The sequence below is a fragment of the Pieris rapae genome, chromosome 17 (genome assembly GCF_905147795.1).
Source record: "Pieris rapae chromosome 17, ilPieRapa1.1, whole genome shotgun sequence".
Lineage (NCBI taxonomy): Eukaryota > Metazoa > Arthropoda > Insecta > Lepidoptera > Pieridae > Pieris > Pieris rapae.
In genome coordinates this window covers 6,878,249-6,890,091 of record NC_059525.1, presented here as the reverse complement: position 1 = coordinate 6,890,091, position 11,843 = coordinate 6,878,249, and the positions used below count along the sequence as shown (strand labels likewise).

Sequence of the window (11,843 nt, the reverse complement as noted above, 5' to 3'; positions counted from 1 at the left end):
TTTTATATACAAATTTTTACCCAACATTACTGCTTGTGTTACTTACTAATAATAAACATAATTTCCCATAGAGGTATTAAACCTCGTTACAATTTTTTATCATATTGTGACTACATAACACTTACGTTCCTAAAATACACTTAACTAATATTTTTTTTCTATATAGGTAAATTATCTAAGTTGTGATCTCGCTTTTGATATTTGGGTCTTTTTTAATAGGCACACCTGGGGACTGAACTGACATAAGAGGCATGAGAGTCTTTCATTGTATCCACTAGGCCTACACTGCTTAAGCTGCTTTAAGAAAAGAACAACCAATGAACGATATTTTTTTAATTCGGATTATTAATGATCCAATTTAAAATCCTTATACGTAAATAATTTGGAATAAACAAGTAGTACGTTAAAATACCGTATTTTCTTCCGCATGCTTCCGCAACGTCCGGAATCATAGCGAATAAAACTTTTTGCATTCATTAACTGATTGATTGTTTAAACAGTGGTCACTCGCCGTGCGACTCCGCCGCGGCTGACAGTGTTCCGCTTTTGAAGCGCGCCAATTTTGACAATTTATATTTAATCTGTGTTAGTGTTACAAGTTTTAATAATGTTGCGTATCATTGTAAGTATTTTGAAATTCAACCGTAACTGTAAGATTCTTACATAAATATTTTTTACTAATACTTATTGTATTTTTTTACGTTCTCGGCTCAATTTTGAACAATTTAATTAAAATGAGACTTCGACAAGAAAGTTGAGTGAAAAAATGTGGAGTACACATTCGTTTATGTAATTTTTTTCACTTTCTCATCTCAATCTTGGTCTTATATCGATAAATAACGCGAAATTTAAGAATAATTATTAAATATTTCACTGATTGGAGAAAGTTGTCTGTATTTTTACTTAATTTGTTGTTTATCTATACTAATAATTCAGGCGCTACACGCATTTAAGGTCTGCATTTCAGATTTATATGTCTGTTTAACTTTATTTTTTTATTTAACACTAGTTAATTCTACGACATACCTACAAGAGTGGTTTTAATTAAATAAAAAATGGTCGTTAATAGTTGCAATAAAATCTTTGAATTCACAGATCCTTAGCATCTCGTTGAGCGTAGCCGTCAACACCCAGGCACCTTACTCAGCAGCATCAGAATCTCAAAGAAGATTCGCCCTTGAGAACAGATACGACGAAACAGGTCCAGGCGCAAAGGGTCCAGAATACGCATACAACACGTACAAAACACTCGAAGAAGCCCTGGTCTCCTACATCGATGACGCAGACACAAAACTACCAGAACATGAACGGGCTAAAGTCGAACGATTTGTTAATACAGACTTTAGTCAACCGATTCGGGAACTCCCCAAAACTGTAGAAGAATACACTGGATTGAAACAGCCCACCCGTCCCCAATTACAGCCCATGAGACGGCCGATACAGCCTCCACCAATCAGACAGCAGGAAGAGCAATTTTTACCCCAGCCAGTTCAATACCAGCCTATTTTATCACAACCCTCATTCCAACCATATCCAGCTAAATATAGGCCAGAAAAACTCTTTTTCCAGAACCAAAACATAAAGAACTCATTCCCTGATTTCCGTGGATCAGACTTGAAACAGAGTCTACAAAGTGAGAGATTAGAGCCATATGTATTGCAAAGAGTTCCAGGTCCAGTGAATCAGGCGTATTATACGCAGAATGCGCAGTTAAATGACCGGCCTTACGATTCTCACCCACAGTACACGTTCTCTTATGGAGTACATGTAAGTCATAAAATGTTTTAAATTTTGTACTAGCAAACCAAAATTTTTTAAATTAATTAGCAAGAATATATATATGTATTTAGAACTATGATATATTAATAATATAAATGCAAACGTGCAGAAACTGTACGTGTGCCTATATGTAAGCATCCGGTAGTTTCTCAACAACCAAGCATTTTTAGGGACATAAGTCGAGCACAATTCAACATCATCTACGCGCTAGTATTTCCAATAACTTAGGGTCGTTCAAAAGCTCATTAGTTCTTGAAGGCTCCACAGAGTTCACAGCCAACCGCTGGTTTTAGTTGGCGTTGCTTAATATATTTGTAGCCGTCTTTTGACAGATCTCACTAAATTAAATGTTACTCGTTAATTTACATGAAACCTTCACTTTTATTATTATTTTAAATAAACAATAAATTTCGATTATTTAAGGAAATGGCACGTGCATATTGACCTTGCAATATTTCTTTAATTTCATTCATAAAATGATAAGGTCAATTTCAGCAAATTATAATTACATCGTAATCTACTTCAGTATTTAAATAATTTCACAATTAAAATATATTTCATATCTATCTGATTAGCTACTTTTAAAAACTTAACACATTATTGTGACTTTTTTAAAATGTGTTGGCCCAATAGTTTTAATGTGTGACTCATCCATGTAGTCATTGGTTCGATCACAGCTGTGCACCAATGGTATTTCTTTCTATGTGCGCATTTAAATATCAACGCAAAGCATGTATGAATTCGAGCGTATATTTGATAAAAAAGTCGACGGTGTGTATCAGGTACAGAAGGATTATCACGGAGCAGATACACAAATTTGGGGCATTTTGGGGTGCATTTGGGGCACCTTAAAAGTCGCCGTGATAATGATACAACTGTCCCGATTTTGGGTTTACAAAGAAAAAATATTAAATTTTAGTATTGATAAATTACATATTAAAACTCTTTAGAACTTAATAAATATTACAGGTTCTGTGACGATAAACATCAGGCATATTAGTAATACTCGCGTATTTGTATAAAAATAACATCATAATGATGAATTTGCTGGATAATAAACACAATGTGACAATGGACATAACTAACAGATAAACAATAGAACATGTAAAAACTAACATGCGAATCATACTTTCTACAAATCTTAATATCTACATAGAATTACTTATAATCTCAAAGATAATTTTAATAGACATTTTGTTTTACCGTGTTATTATTATAATTAGGTTAGGCAAGAGGCCGTACTTTTAATAATACCGATAGCGATATCTATCCCAATAGTTTTTGCACCGCGATCTCAAGGCTGCAACATCAACGAATATTTAGGGAACTACATTCAGAATCGGTAACATCTATTGGTAGTTACAAAGTACGGACATTGTTCCGCGGTAGACAGAGACCACACAGGACACTTTATTTCGATTCATAGCGATGATATTTAATATCGAGTCATAGCGTTTGTTATCAAACTCTTCAAAAACGGTAGCCCTCAGAGTGATAAACCTATCCCAAATTTTCTCTTTAAAGTAATACTCTATATGTGGCAAAATAATTGTTGCCAGCGCATAGAACATTGTAACTTGTGTTTAAAAATATAAAAAAAAATTAAAATACTTTATCATTCATGAGAGGAACAGTTTAACTGTTGATAAAATGATACTTAATAAGTAAATCGTTAGGTTAGGTTAGTTAACGTAGGTACGTTCCATTTTTTATTAACAATAATATCTAGGGACATATATGTATAGGTGACCAGACACTGTTCCGAGGTATATATTCAATGGTACATACAAAATTCGAGCTAAATGAAGAGTAGTGTTTACCTAGAGGCTTCAGCTTGCGATGAGAGTCGCCCTGAGGTACAATGAGTGACAATTATGTTCGTCTTAGTGATAGTTGTATTTTACGTTATATTTAATTATTACATTACAAGGAGTTTATTATAAAACGATGAACTTAAAACCAGTTACGGAGAATACCTAAACCGAACCAAGTCTGTCCTTAGGATTTAAGACATATTTGTTAATCTGTGTAATCTGTTTTGGCTTTGTGTATTGTTTTAGTATTTTGTATAATAATATATATTAAGTAAGCTGTTAGATTACTTATAATTAAATAAATAAATAAGACGGCAACACCTCTATTGAACAAGTAGCTAACTTGCTTACTCAAAACTAGTAGATTAGGCCGTTAGGTCACACAGTAAAATGTAAAGTAAATGCAATCATCGATTTGACGTTGGTCAAAGGATGTAGGGAGATCCGTCAACAAGTGGATTGAGGAAGAGATTGTACATATAATAAATGACAGCATTAAACTGTCAAATAAAATTAATGGGGAAGTGTAATTAATAAAATTGGTATTAACCTTGGTATTAAAAATTGGGATTTCCGCATTACTACAAACTATTCCTTGTATATCGTAAGGGGTATTTTATCCAGCACCAGTTTTCTGTAGCTTCCAATAGATACTGACAACTTTCCCGATATCAATATTGTGTTTTTGATCCACGCAATTCAATAGTTGCGATATTAGCTCTACGAATATTTCGCCTGTCTAGTTATAGGGACGGCACTGCTTTTTATATTTTTGTATGTACGTCAAATGTATCAAGTGTTTGTCCTAATTTTGTGATCCAAATAATAAAAAAGAGACCACATCGAACCCGCATACAAACTGCCGTTGGTCTTAATGGGACCTAGGCTTCACCAGTAAATTGATCGGATTCCAGGCCTTGTGCCTCCTGAGCCAATGTCCAAGTTCACAGTTCCGTTTCACCAACGAAGCCTTGACTCAGTAGGGTCTGCATTCCATTTCAAAAACTTAATAATTGTCTGACATTACGATACGGATCTAGACTTAACCAGGGCTCTCGTCTGTCAAATCAAATACGTTTTGACATAAGGAAGTAATACATAACTTATTGTGTTTGTTTATTTTCTAATAATATTGAACAGCATGACAAATAGACTAGAAATAAACGGTATTAATTTAATTTACGAGATATTACTGCCACAACTTGTAATAGAAATTTTGTCTTTAATTTATTGTAATAGGGATTTTTTTAGAAGAAATACTTTTTAAATTATTTTAACTTTCTGAAATAATTTATAATACATTTCATAGACGGGTGGAAATCATACATTTTATAGTTATTTGAGGGAGAAAAATGTTTGTTGTTGAAACAAAAAGCGCCGCGCTAATCTTATAAAATTACGAAAGATTAAGATTTATTTGACGATGTGATTTAAGAGGAAGGATTAGAAGCCCTTGTGTTCGACAATGATGACCGCAGGCAATATCTCGTGACATACAAATCACTAATATATTCACGAGCGTCGCAAGGCCTCTACCGGAATACGCATAAACGGTGAAAGTGAGCGAAAGTGAGTTTATATTAGGAATTAATTTTATCGTATTTAGATTCGTGTGCGAGTATAATTTAATTTTAATATATTGCCAGCTATTCACGATTTCTCCATCCCAAAGGGTCTTGACCAGTCTAACCATTGACTGGCCCGAAGGCCTCAGTGGCTAAGGTCGAGAAGCAATATATATGCTAAGCGATCGTAACACTTTGTTAGCGAAATATAGTGATGTGCATGTGGAATCGGGATTGTAGGTGTCGCTAAAAGGAAAGAAACGCCCCTTCAGAAACGAAATGTAGGAATATATTTAGGATTTTAGGGTCTGATAAAATTTAATTATAAATTTTCTGTTATTAGTACTGAATTTTGAATAGCAGTTGTAAGTAAAACAAATTTGGTACAAAGATTTATCATACTAAAATTTGTAGCATTCCGACGATTGATAAAATCTAACATTGGTGCAGTGTTGACCTAGTGGCTTCAGCGTGCGACTCTCATACCTGAGGTCGTAGGTTCGGTGCACCAATGGATTTTCTTTCTATGTGTGCATTTAACATTTGCTCGACGGGTGTCGGGCACTGGAGGCTGATCACCTACAGGCCTATTAGATTTAAAAATGATCATGAAACAGATTCAGAAATCTGAGGCCAAAACCTAAAAGAGTTTGTAGCGCCACTGATTTATTTATTTTATTTTATAACATTGGTGCGTAAGTTTTATTATGACTATATTAATGTGTATAAGGTTACGTCCACCAAGCTAGTAATGTTATGAAATTTTCCTTGAATATGTAGTATCTCTAATTTGCAAATATTGTTATCAAGATCGCACTGTTACACCAAAACCATAGTAATCTAGTTCAATGTCAAGGTTTTGAATATAATATAGCAAATGTAAATGCGTATGAATCAATGTTCTCGTCACATTTGCTGCCCGAAATTTACGCGTAGATTTTTTTTATAGAATAGGGGCAGGAGGCTCACCTGATGTTAAGTGATACCGCCGCCCATGGACACTCTCAATGCCAGAGGGCTCGTGAGTGTGTTGCCGGCCTTTTAAGAAAATTTATGATTTGACAGGTTTTGTCATTTGAAATAGGGTTAATGACGTTTTGAAAACGCGCCTTTAAATGTATTTATAAATGAGTTACTTTTAAATAATTACATGTGGAAACTATGTCATATGCGTGATATTAATACTACCAAAAATTATAATGTCGACAGGTTCTAACATTTACTTCGTGTTGTCACTTTTTTTTAATTCACGCACAGCGCATGTTATATGATCCATCATCTGACTTTGACAATTGTCTTTAGTTACTCATTAGCAAGAACAGCTAAAGTAATCAAATCTTGCAATATTTATTACGCTAATCGCGTCATGACACACTAGATCTCCAAAATATTGCGAAAAATCTCTGCAACACTAGGATATTACGATTGATCATAATTATATAACGTATAATATAGTTACAAATTATGGAAGTTTTTTAAGATAATTCATTAAAAATTGATTGGGGTTATAACAGAATCAAACCATATTTTTTTGTTTACATGGACGGTATGAAGGCTATTATATAATTTTTGAAATTCAGTGCTGAAGACGTCATAACATATCAAAAGACAATCATAGTGCTTCTGAATTGTCTTCAAGCAATATTTTATTATTTAAAAAGATCATTTGTAGGCCTTATATTGATTACATATTGATATTAACACCTATTGATTTTTTCAAAATTATAAACTCATACAATATCGTATTCCAGGATAAGAAGACAGGCGACTCAAAATCAGCGCACGAGAGTAGAAATGGCGGGTCAGTGAAGGGGTACTACACATTTGTCGACCCTGACGGCAAACAACGCACCGTGCACTACACAGCTGACGACAAATTCGGTTTTAGGGCTACTGTTCAACGTACACATATGAATACACAATAAATTAATTTAATTAGCTTATTTATAAATGTGTCTAAATTTAGATGAATTAAATTTAATAGTTATAAATTAGATAGATTTAAAATTTACCACGGAATTTACATTTATGTGTTTATTACTAGATTAAAAGATTAATTAAAAATTAATCAGCAATTTTTTCGCATTTTAACCACCAGTACATTTAATACAGAGAAATATATTTTACTGTCTATTAAACTATTGTGATAATATGGTGTAAATCGTATTAATTTGATAAAGTGTGTATCTGGTGTGTGTATCAGAGCTTCAACATAATTAAACTATGATTTAAGCTTAATATTGTGAATGGGAGATCAAATCTAAAAGTGTAATAATGTTGCCAAATTATTATAAAGATGTCTTCTAGATTATAAATTGTAAATAAAATTTGTGTAATAAAACCTTAATTTTTATAGTAAACAGTATTTTTAATACATTTAGCAATCTGAGGACCTGGAATCACCAAGATTCCCCGAGAATAAAAATATCGAATTTGTAAAAGCCTATTATGATTTGGGTGTGATAGTGTCTTTACTCTAAATACTCTACCTGATATCAAAAACCCTCCAAAAATGTAGGTACAGTAGGTCACAAACAATCCACAAAACAATGAATAAAGCCTCAACTATATTTACATTATATTCTTAAGTTCCTAAACGAATAATCACGCAAATGCGCACGAAGTTATCTTTTATTTTTTTTAAATAATCACACATTAAAGAAATCAGGCATACATTTATATGATACCACGACCGACGACGAATAATGTCAAAATTTAAGTTTTTAACATTATATTAGGGTATTTCAAGAAAAGAGCGTAGCAATTCTTAAAAGGCCGGCAACGCACTCGCGAGCCCTCTGGCATTGAGAGTGTCCATTGGCTGCGGTATCATTTAACATCAGATAAGCTTCCTGCCCGTTTGCCCCCTGTTCTATAAAAAAACCACATCGCTAATAAAATATATTATATACTAATAAAGATTACTATGACAGGTTGAATGTTGCTGTATAGCTTAACGTAGTCTTCATAGGCATAATTGCGATTTTTTATTGCTCAATATATCTTGTTTTGTTAGAAACAATTCTAAACCTTATCTTTAACGATTTCAATTACCAAAGACTTTCTTATTCATTAAAATCAGTGTAAGCCGAGCTCCTGTTGTAAGTATAGTACCCATCTATCTCTAGCATAAACACAATTCTACAGAAAAAACTTTAAGTGTTTAATATTTATACCAGCTATCATGAAGTAATAACTTTTTAGTTTATACGTAATCACAAACAGCACGATAAAGTTACGATCATGTAATGATAAGTTCAACTGATAAAAATTAAATAAAAATTGATTAATTGCTAATATATTATGATAGTAAAGACAGGTAAGATCTATATCTCCAAAATCAGGATTAGGTGACAACGACGATACGCAATGATTTTTATTTACTTAATTGATGGCATGATTTGGTGATATTATTGAAGTGAAACTTCTTTAGAATCGTTGTGATTTCAAACCGGATGCAACGGAAATAGCGACAGTAAAAAGAGACAGAAACATATATTCATAAGATTTAACGTGGAAGAAAATGAGATAGGAGGCATTATACAGCCTCTTTTTACTGCAGCACTCTTTTTTCTGTTCTATATTGCCTACATCTCATAATCAAAATATTACCGGTTTTGTACTCATTATCCGTATTACCCATGGAAGAGCCAAATACGTCTATGTAATTATCTTTCCTATATAATACTGTAATCTCTTATTTATATGAAATTCTCCTCGGAGTTGTATACATGAAAATACCTATAAACCTCATATCTTTTATAAACAGAACAATATACAAGAAAGAAATATAAGACAGCCTTGCTGTTCATTTTTCTCACACATGTTTTTCCACATCCTTGGTTTTATAAGCATTCTCTAAATCATCGATGTTAAAATCCAGGAGATAAGTCAATCAACGACACTCTCCCTAACATAACATTTTCATAAGAGCACGAGCTTACTGCTGATAGAGGACAAATCTTTGTTTTTAATTTATTTTATTATTTTTAATAAACTATTAATTAATTGAGAAGTCAAGTGGAACATGGTGTAGTGGTTGCAGCTCATTACAAACATTGTGTTAAACAAAAAACTTGGTGATAAAAAATTTCTTCTTTTCCATTATACGATACCTTGATTTCTTCTAATTTTACATTGACTGGCGGTAAATGTAAAATTAGAAGCATTATTATATATATCTATATAAGGAAATGATTTTGATTGATTTTGATAATATTTTTGTTAATAAAAAAACAGAATTTTCTCAAACCTTTACAATTTTCTAGCAATTTTTTATTCAAATAAAACTTGGACATAGGTACATATTGTTTACTATTTTGGCATAGCTTAACATTGCTCAGGTGTAAGTTACAGGCGAACAAAAGAGATTTCTTAATCCTCAAAACAAACAATAAACCTGTCAAAACTGCTCACAACAATGCTTCCACAATGTTTGCATTCATTGATACTTATGATAATAAAGAAACTTTTTTCACGAATTTGCTTACTTTGAATTGCCTCTGTAGCTTAGTGGTTATGGTAAATTACACAGATGATATTACCCTAAGGTCAAGCGATTCACAGCAAATCTTTTGGGTGAGGTCTGCCTGTAGCCCCGGGTAGACCCTGTCTATTTCACCAATATTTTTTTTGGAGAGAAAATATATTATGTGCCTGACATCATTGCTTGGGTAAGTAGAGATGAGACTTAACGCTAAGTCTGACTTCCGTAAATCCGTATTGGATATTGACGTACAGAAGTTCGCGCTGAGTGTATCTGAATCACATCCTACATAGGTAGATGTGTTATCTGTGGTTTACCAAACGGGCCAGTGACGTTTTATATTCAGCCTTGCACAAAAAAGTCTAAAGAAATTGATACTTCCGTAATACAATTTACAAAACAGATAACTTATAATCTGGTATTGTATTCTGTAAACATGGTCAGAGCCCATTTAAGTATTAGGATAAAAGCATTTTGGTAAAAAAACCGACCACCAACCGGCAGTGCTTAATATGAGGAACTTAAACTCTAGTACATGGTAATAAGGATTAGATTGCAATGGATTATAGTTTGATACTACCTGTACAGTTAGGCTTAAAATAACTCAATTCCCTGGAGGACACGCTAAATTTATTTGTTGATAAAATATCAGGAATTTAAGACAGCTAATATCGATATGTGGCAACAAAATGCGATATTTAAAACGAATTTTGTTGATACAGTAAGTAGGTACTTTTGTTACATTTACACATTAATTCTGACGTCAATCAAAAATTTAAAAAAAGAATCAATTTGGTTGAATTTTGTTGAACATATATATGTTATAAATATATATAAATATACTTGCTAATATTTATATAAAGACACTCACAAACATACACATTACATAGCGATTCAGACTCTGTCAAGAGTGTCCCGGATAACAAGAAGAATGTATTTATAATTTTCAAGAACCGTACGACATCTTCAATAAGAATAGAGCTGTGAGCTGCGATATTGCGGGCTACTTGATTGTGAGGAAGTTGCAAGGATCTGGTTAGCACTGCACCTTTTCTATAACATATTTGCATTCGTATGTAATGATCTCATTTTAACAAGTGATGTTTGAGAACAAACTCCTACATTAATTTAAAAAAAATACTAATCATACAGTTGGGGCTATGTACATACAAATATGAATTTTACGCAGATATTAACTATAACATTTAAGAAGAAAATATTAATTGATAATTCCAACTTATTCTTTGTTACAAAAATTTCAATTCATTATTATTACTAGCGTTATTTTGTATACTATATAGTTGTAATATTTTAATACAAACAAGATATAGAAAATCTAATCGATAAGTTCCTTACACCTCTCAATCCCAATTAGATAAATATCAATCTCGTAATCGATACGCGATGCGCACGCGCGTTATGCGGTTCACCACGGACATACATACAAAAACTTGTAGATTAAATTACAAATTAACTTAAAATACCTTTAACATTCTAATAAGTTATTAAAATAATATTTTTGACCCAGCCCTTAGCCATTCTCAACTGCAATAATGGTTTTTCTTTCGATATTCGAGACTTCATACTATGAAGGGAATTACTGTGGGTGACGATACCCTGGATCCACCTTAACATTGTGGCTAACGATGCCCTAGATTGGGGTAAATACATTTGGGAACTGGTGGCAGATTTAAATCTACATATATGGACGTTAATAAGTGTACATAATTACATAACAATCTCTCTGTCTCCCGTATTGCGCCATATTGAATCAATTTAAAACCAAAACATTGATCCGTATCAACACAAATTAAACTTATCAACTAACACACTCCAAGCATTAGGGCATAAACAAAAAACACGGCTATCATAAGAATAGCTTCGTCACCGAAAAGTAATATTTCAAAAAAGTTGTGGATAGCACAACACAACTTTGCATTTGCAATTCTATTCCATTAGCATAAAGTTTAAAATAGAATATCACCATTGTCTTGTGATTGGTCAATTAATATGAAAAAAATCGTCTTGTCTTTCTAATTACGAGATGGAGGCATTTGACAAGGTCTGGAGATAAACAAATAAGAATATGACATTTTCCGGTCTTGAAAAAACAGTTGACAGCGTGCAATGTCTGATTATCTTGAACGCCTGACATTTGTTGTAACTTGAGATGGGACATGCTCGCCTTGATGGGTTCGA

The 11,843-nt window shown here is 32.8% G+C and overlaps 1 protein-coding gene across 1 annotated transcript; it reads left to right on the top strand.

Annotated features, from left to right (window-relative positions):
* The first annotated feature begins 495 nt into the window (after positions 1 to 495).
* LOC110994169 lies at positions 496 to 7,482 on the top strand. Its single transcript, XM_022260689.2, has 3 exons — positions 496 to 622; positions 1,096 to 1,767; positions 6,910 to 7,482. The coding sequence occupies exons 1-3, from the start codon at positions 608 to 610 to the stop codon at positions 7,081 to 7,083; spliced, it is 861 nt and encodes a 286-aa protein (XP_022116381.2). The 5' UTR covers positions 496 to 607; the 3' UTR covers positions 7,084 to 7,482.
* The last annotated feature ends 4,361 nt before the right edge of the window (positions 7,483 to 11,843 follow it).

What these genes read in the sequence shown, in the direction of transcription:
- LOC110994169 (XM_022260689.2), top strand. An exon ending in CGTTCTCTTATGGAGTACAT is followed by an intron (nt 1,768 to 6,909) that starts GTAAGTCATAAA and finishes ATCGTATTCCAG; the next exon opens with GATAAGAAGACAGGCGACTC.